The sequence below is a fragment of the Jaculus jaculus genome, chromosome 7 (assembly GCF_020740685.1).
Source record: "Jaculus jaculus isolate mJacJac1 chromosome 7, mJacJac1.mat.Y.cur, whole genome shotgun sequence".
Lineage (NCBI taxonomy): Eukaryota > Metazoa > Chordata > Mammalia > Rodentia > Dipodidae > Jaculus > Jaculus jaculus.
This window is the reverse complement of record NC_059108.1, coordinates 128,937,125-128,945,295: the sequence shown is the minus strand read 5'-3', so window position 1 is coordinate 128,945,295 and position 8,171 is coordinate 128,937,125. Positions and strand designations below refer to the sequence as shown.

Sequence of the window (8,171 nt, the reverse complement as noted above, 5' to 3'; positions counted from 1 at the left end):
AACAACGTATTTTGGATACCATCTCATAGCCTCATTTGGAGATGGAGGTATATGGGCTATTCAATTTATTTTTACTAATAAACATTTGTCAGTGGACACTGGAAGCCTTAAGTTTGGCCAGACAGGCCAAATGACCGAATGGTACAATAGTGGCATGTCTGCTCTGGGGAAACCAACTGCCCTCTCATTGGACTGGAGGCACACTTTATGGGAAGAAATGCATGCCTGGTATTGAAAATGTAATCAAAAGACTATGGCAGGGGAGGTCATGTGCCTTGGGGGTATAAAGCCTGTTCTTGTCTGGCTAAATGCATGTATTATTATTCTCACCAAACTGCCCTGAAAGCACTATGCCTAATGTTCCTATTCATATATTAATGCTACTCTCACTTCTGGTTAGAGAAGCTTCTCTTTTCAGATGGCGGTGACCACTGGGATGACCCAAAAGGCAACATCGTGTTGAGAAGAAGTGACAAAGGAGTGCTTAGCACTGAAACATCTCTATCCCATTCTCCAAGGCTCAGGGTCCTTTGTGGAAGAGGTGGTGGAAAGAACGTAAGAGCCACAGGAAGGGCACCATTCTTTACAGTGCAACTGCCCAGACAGAAATTGGCCTCGATATCCATGACCTCACAGTGTCTAGCAATACCTTCACAAGACCCTCATGATAGGAAAAAAAGACAATGACATCAAAATAAAAGACAGACTAATGGAGAGAGGGGGTGATATAATGGAGAGTGGAGTTGTGAAGGGAAAAATGGGGTAGGGGAGGGAAATATCATGGTTTATTGTCTCTAAGTATGGAAGTTGTCAATAAAAATTAAAAATAAATGTTTGGGTAATTTTAAATATTTTGCTATTATGATTAATGATCTTATGTATGATTTTGTGCCAAATTTTATCCTTCTTTCATTGTGCTTTTGGGTTTCTTGGAAATGGAATTCTTGGGCTGGAGAGATGGCTTAGTGGTTAAGATGCTTTCCTGTGAAGCCTAAGGACCCAGGTTCAATTCTCCAAGTCCCACATAAGCCAGATGCACAAGGTGGTACATGTGTCTGGAGTTCCTTTGCAGTGGCTGGAGGCCCTGGCACACCCATTCTATCTCTCTTTCTCTTTCTCAATCTTGCTCCCTCCCTCCCTCCCTCCCTCTCTTTGACTCTAATAAATAAATAAAAAATTTTAAAAACTTTTGAAAAAAGAGAAATAAGATTCCCAACTCAGAAGGTAAATGCCTATTGACTTTACTAGATATTACCTTGCTATTTAATTTTTCTTTTTTCTTTTTCTTTTTTCTTTTTTTTTTTTTTTTTGAGATAGGGTCTCACTCTGGCTCAGGCTGACCTGGAATTAACTATGTAGTCTCAGGGTGGCCTCAAACTCACACTGCTCCTCCTACCTCTGCTTCTCAAGTGCTGGGATTAAAGGTGTGTGCCACCACACCTGGCTTAATTTTACTTTTCTAACAGTATATTCTTTCTTCTTCTTCTTTTTTTTTTTTAACAGAGACTATAGTCATGTTTATTGGGAGAAAAGGACAGATGTTACTGCTCATGTGTCTGTTGGGGTGAGGGCATAGGGTCAGGTTCCCAATGCCTCCCAGGGGCTCATTCCTGGATATAGAGGTTGCTGGGGGCAGTTGGGTCATCTGCGGGCCGAGTCTCCACCACTACAGGCCTGGGGGATCCAAGCAGATGGAAGGTGAGAGTTGGGTCTCTCAGTTCCTGCAGCAGATGGTCTGAGCCTGCAGTCCACACCTGCACTCCATGCTTCCAGAAGGCCTGAAGTCGACCCCCAACCATAGCTAGAGAAAAAGCAGTGCCCATGACCCTTGGGATCACAGGAGCCTCCACCATGACCCTGGATTCTCTCATCCCTGCACATACCCACTGCCTCCACCTCTTCAGTCATAGGAATCTCAGGGGTGCAAAGCCCCTGGACTGGGGCCCCCTCTGGGGTCACTAGTTTCAGAGAGCCGTCCATCAAAACCATCACCACGTCTTCCTTTACTTGGGTCACCTGCACTGGCCCCTTGTGCTCTGTATGACAAGGACTTAACTAGCGCCACCTGGATATCCATCCAGTACCAGCCCCAACAGGCCAGTATCACTGCTAAGCATCTTTTAGGTCCCAAGTCTCTAACAGTATATTCTTTTTTTTTTTGTCTATTTATTTATTTATTTGAGAGCGACAGACACAGAGAGAAAGACAGATAGAGGGAGAGAGAGAGAATGGGCGCACCAGGGCTTCCAGCCTCTGCAAACGAACTCCAGACGCGTGTGCCCCCTTGTGCATCTGGCTAACGTGGGACCTGGGGAACCGAGCCTTGAACCGGGGTCCTTAGGCTTCACAGGCAAGCGCTTAACCGCTAAGCCATCTTTCCAGCCCACTAACAGTATATTCTTAAGCAAGCTGATTTTGCTTGGGTCTTGCTTTAGAGTATGTTTTCAAATTTTCTAATTTTGGGCTGGAGAGATAGCCCAGCAGTTAAAGGTGCTTCCCTGAAAAATCTTCTGAGCCTGGGTTCAGTTCCCTAGTACCCATGTAAAAATATGGCATGCGTGTCTGGAGTTCATTTTCAGCAGCAAGAGGCTCTGGTATACCTATTAATTCATTCTCTTTCCTCTCTCCTTGCAAACAAATAAATAAAATATTTACAATTTTTCTAATTTTGCTAATATGATGGCTGAGATGTACATTGGTTTAGTTTAATGTGCATTTCTCTATTATCCTAAGGTTAGGGACCATTTGTATTTTTTCTATAAATTGTCTATTCATATATTTGTCTCTTTTTCCTTTCTTTTCTTTTTTCTATGCAGGGTCTTGCTCTAGCCCAGTCTGATCTGGCATTCCCACTGTAGTCTCAGGATGGCCTCGAACTCACAGCTATCCTCCAACTCTGCCTCCCAAGTGCTAGGATTAAAGGCATGTGCCACCACACCCGGGTCATTTTCTCCTTTTGCTGTTCTGCCTGTTTAGCCATAGGTAGGAAGCCCTAGATGATAAGAGATCCACTTAAACTTTCTTCTAGTACTGGTGCTATTAGAAATACATTCATTTTCTTATTAGTTTTGCATTGCAGTAATAAGATGCAACCTAATTTTATAAAGAAAGAAGACTTAGCTCACAGTTTTGGAGGTTCAAAAATGTGCTGACATCAGCTCTGCTTGGATGAAGACCCTCTTGACATCACATTTTGGCAGGATTGTGTGTAGGAGGAAGCGATCACATCTCAAAACACTAGCCAAAGGAAGGCTTCCTGGGGCCAGACTCAAGCTTTTATAGTCCTCTTCTGAGAACTACCCTTTGAGAAACCCTTTAATCCCTGCCAAGGGTGATATGGTACCCTAATTGTCCTTAAGAACTCCCATGAGGTTCCACCTTTTAAAGGCTCCCTTCATCTTCAATTCTGCCACCCAGATATTAATATCCTAATTTTATGGAACAAATCACATTTAGAAGTAATGTGTTAGTTTTTACAATTATAATTACTCTGGTTCCTATGGAATTTATCATGACACACTGTGAAGACTGAATTAAATGTCTTCTTTTTTATGTATGGCTATCTAGTTGTAAGAATACAACTTATTAAAATATTCTTTTCTCCCATTGACTTGAAATACTGTCTTACTTACATATTAAACTTCCATATGCACTTAGATCTATCTCTGGGATTTTCAACTTATGTACCATAAATAGGTTCCCTTGTACTTACACACTTATAGAGGCTTAAAATATGTTTAGAATCTTATAAGGCAATGTTCCTCTTTTAGTTTTTTTTTTTTTTCCTGGCTGTACTGGTTTTCTTTCATATGAAATTTATGATGTTTGATGTTTCAGGAAAAATGGTTTGGAGGTTATTTCTCATTAAATTCATAAATTAACATGTGGATTTTTATAGAAAAAAATTTAATATATTCATTTATTAGAGAGAGTGGGAGAGAATGGGCATACCAGAGCATCTAGCCACTGCAAACAAATTCCAGAAGCATTCATATGCCACCATGTGCATCTGGCTTACATGGGTTCTGGGGAGTCGAACTTGGATCCATAGGTTTTGCAGGCAAGTGACTTAACTGCTAAGCCATCTCTTCAGCCCAACATATGGAATTTTTAAACATTTTTATGATGTTGAAAATTTTTATCCAAGAACATAGCATGTACATCAATTTGTTCAAGTATGCATTTATATTTTCCAGGGATTTTAAAAGTTTTTCTTCTATAGATTCTGTTTATCTGTTAAATTTAGGTCTAATTATTATTATTATTATTATTATTATTATTATTATTATTATTATTATTTTGGTTTTTCAAGGTAGGGTTTCTCTCTAGTCCAGGCTGACCTGGAATTCACTATGTCATCTGAGGGTGGCCTTGAACTCACGCCAATCCTACCACCTCTGCCTCCCGAGTGCTGGGATTAAAGACGTGTGTCACCATACCCGGCAGCTCTAATTATTTTATTTGAATTTTGACTATTATAAATGGAGTCTAATATTCTGTTATTGTTTTCTAACTGCTGCTCTTTAAAATTTATAATGTTTACTGGTGTCTTCATGTTAATTTTATATCTCACTAATTACTTGCTTATAACAGTTTTCTCATATTCTTTTGTTTTTTTTTTCCAATAAAAGCATCATCATATCATCAACAAATAAAGGTATGTTTTGCATCTCTTTTTCTAGTACTTAGACCTCAACTTACTTTCTCTTGTCTAATTGCTTTGGCTAATACTTCCAGCATTGTGATAACTAGTCATGATGTTATATACATAGACATATAGATATATCAATGTGCTACTGTTTTCTGTTTGTGCTAGTGTTTTTATTTGCTAGAAATTTTTAGCTATGGAATGTGATTGGAATGTTGCATATACCACTTACAAGTAAGTCCCATAAGCCTTCCATATGTAATTTTCTTTTTAAACCTATTTTCGTTTATTTATTTGCAATCAGAGAGAGAGATAAAGAGAAGAGAGATGGAGAGAATGGGCACAGCAGGGCCTCCAGCCACTGCACATAAACTCCAGATGCATGCACCACTTTGTGCCTCTGGCTTTATGTCGGTACTGGGGAATCAAGCCTGGGTCATTAGGCCCTTCAGGTGCCTCAAGTACTGAACCATCTCTCCAGTCCCCATATGTAATTTTTCTTTATTTTTTCTTTCTGCTAATTGGATACAGAGAAGCAAGATGAAAATGAGGGAGCCACAATGTGGCAGGAAGCCAGGCCCCTGAATCACCACTGGTCAAATAGTCACCTGACAGGAATAGGGGTTTGGAGTTCTATGACTAAAGTAGAAACTTCTGTCATGTTTGACCCATTGTCCACATCAGGGTTGCAATTAACATCACCCAAATTAATAGCACGCTTCTTTTTCCCTTCTCTTCATCCCACGTGACCCATCTCAAAATGCCAGCTCCCTAGTTAGATCTTCTTCAATCTCTACAGGCAAAAGTAATGAGTCATTCTGCTTTCTGTGCTCCCAGGGCCCACAGCACAAGCCTTTTCCTAATCACAGACTGGGCTGTGCCGTCAGTGAGGTGTCTGGCTCATTGCTGGTGCTCAGCAAAGGGCAAGTGAGTTGAGTGAGGAATGAGTCTGCGGCACACGGCGTGCAGCTGTGTTACATGCGCGCTCTGGATTAAGCCTGGTGTCTGTAAAATGTCTGCAGGAGGGCACGGCAATAGCACACTAACCATTTCTTCCAGTTCTAAGTCTCAAAGAACACTGCAGGCTAGGTACAACTTTGGGTCACCTCTGGGGACAAATCTCAGTCAGGGATCCCATTTTTGCATTTGGAATACACAGTACAGATTACAGTTCATGACGCCTTCATTTCCTACTATACTGGGTTTAAGGCTTGGCTCTCTCTGGAACCGGCTCTACGGTCTTGGACATGGCGTCTCTGCTCACAGGGGAAAGGAGACCACTGCTCACCTAAGGGTGAGTTTGGAGAAGCTGAACTGCTGGGAACTAAGACTGAGGGAAGCAGCCGTAGGGTACAGTCCATAACAGCAGAACTGCAAAATGCCCGAATCATGGGCCTAGGCCTCAGCTCCTCCTGTCCCAAGCAGCACAATACTCTCCACAGGCAGGTACCGCGGGACTTAGTGCTGCCTTCTATTCCAAAGAGATTCCAGTACACCCTCCCCACACTATCCAAAACCAGAGCCATACTATATTGGAACTTGCACAGTCCAAGTGAACTCTGATTTTTCCCAATTACTGCTTTTCATAGTTCTTTTGTGACATTGTACATCAAAGTCTTTGCAAACTGTTTTGTTCTTTTTTTTCCCTCCCTGGTTCTGTTTGCTGTCATCTTCAGCACCTGCTGGGCCTGGTATTGTAGGGCCCAGGAGGTAAGTGATCCTTGGCTCAAAGCACCATGGGAGTTTTGTGCCTTGGGCTCTGTGGGCTCCGAGCCCCAGAGCTGTCCCTGTGGGCTTGTGCTAGCCCTCCGCTCACATGTGGCCAGAAGGGAGCCAGGCCTCAGACTTTTCCTGTGGCGCATGGAGGGGGCAGGAATTCATGCCAGTTGCAGCACCTAGGGGTGAGGTTGAAAGTCCCAGAAATCCAGACTGGCACCATGACAGGCTTCAGTAAGGCGCTGCCCCGGCTAGGCCTAAGTTTCAAATTCTCACTTAGGCAGAGGACCTGATGTCCAGGCATGCCCAAGACTTCTGCTTCTCTGCCTGGCCAATCAAAAGAATTGTTTAAACCAACCAATCATGTAACCGCCCCCGACTTCTTTGTTCAAATCCCTATAAAAACCCTCCCCTCCTGCTACTCAGGGCTCTTGCATGGATCCACTGTGCTGGTGAAGTCAAGAGTCTGAGCTGAAGTCCGAAATAAAGGTCTTTGCCTTTGCATGTGTGTTTGGTTCTCCTTGGCGGTCACTGGGGGTGCAGAGAACTGGGCATAACAAGGTTGTCATGAAGGGTGTGGGGATGAGAACAGGTGGAGGAAGGAGAAGCTGTGCTGAACAGGAAAGGGCCTGTGGAAAATGCTTCTTATGCCATCCAGTGTGCCCTGGGTGAGGCAGAAATATGTGAAGGGATCTCAGGTACTTCTTGGAGCAGTGGTCCTTGGGTGGCTGCCTGAGGCTATGGATTGGTGGGATGGGGAGATGAGGGCTTCATGACCCACAAGGAGTCCTTAGCTGGCCTTGGAACCTTTCTTCTAATGTCCCAGAAGTGATGGGATAGTGAAAAACCATTCATGTTAAAGCCATGTGGTCCAGATTCAAATCTGAGCTCTATCATGCACTAGCTCCTTGGCCCAGAGTTGGGCCAAACCAGAAGGAATTCAAAAGGCCAACTGGTCATGCAGCCTCATGTTACAGAGGAAGCTGCTGGGGCCCTGAGTGCTAAGTCACCAGTATTCCTGGCTGGTAGCAGGCAGGAAGCAGGCAGAGCTGGAAGCTGAGCCTGTCTGAGTACTTCATCCCTGCATCATTGTGAGCATTAGTTGCACGCACCTACCAGTTTAAACATGGGCATGGTTTATGCTGATGGTCAGTTTGACAGGATCTAGAATCACCTGTGAGAGATTATCAAAACTAGGTCAGGGTTGGAGGGATGTCTTAGCGGTTAAGGCACTTGACTACAAAGTTAAAGGATCCAGGTCCAATTCCCCAAGACCCACATAAGCCAGATGCACAAGGTGGTGCATGTGTCTGGAATTAGTTTGCAGAGGCTGACATGCCCATTCTCCTCCCCCCCTCTGTCAAATAAATAAATAAAAATTTAAAAAAGATATTTAAGAAAAAAACTAGATTAGCCCTGGGCATGTGCCTGAAGGATGATCTTGATTAGCTTAATTGAGGTGGGAAGACCCACTTCAACTGCGGACAGCACAATCCCATGGCCTGGGTATCAAAAAGGGAGAGAAATGGCTGGGCACTGGCATTCATGGCACTCTGCTTCCTCACCATGGACTGAACATGCGCAGCTCTCTCATGCTCCTGCTGCCACACCTTCCCTGCCATGGAACTGTGAGCCTAAAGAAACTCTTCCTCCCTGAAACTGACTTTTGTCAGGTATTTTTCCCAGCACCAATATGGTAGCTCATACAATTATCCATCCCCAGCATTCATTATCCACCTTCCAAAACACTAATTTCTTTTTTTAATTTTTTTTAATCGTTTATTTATTTATTTGAGAGCAACAGACA

The 8,171-nt window shown here is 43.2% G+C and overlaps 1 protein-coding gene across 1 annotated transcript; it reads right to left on the bottom strand.

The window, feature by feature from the left end:
• Positions 1 to 1,572: 1,572 nt before the first annotated feature.
• Positions 1,573 to 1,985, bottom strand: LOC123462077 (mitogen-activated protein kinase kinase kinase kinase 1-like). The gene is made up of 2 exons (XM_045153932.1): positions 1,884 to 1,985; positions 1,573 to 1,801 (listed from the first exon to the last, which is right to left on the bottom strand). The coding sequence occupies exons 1-2, from the start codon at positions 1,978 to 1,980 to the stop codon at positions 1,605 to 1,607; spliced, it is 294 nt and encodes a 97-aa protein (XP_045009867.1). The 5' UTR covers positions 1,981 to 1,985; the 3' UTR covers positions 1,573 to 1,604.
• Positions 1,986 to 8,171: the final 6,186 nt, after the last annotated feature.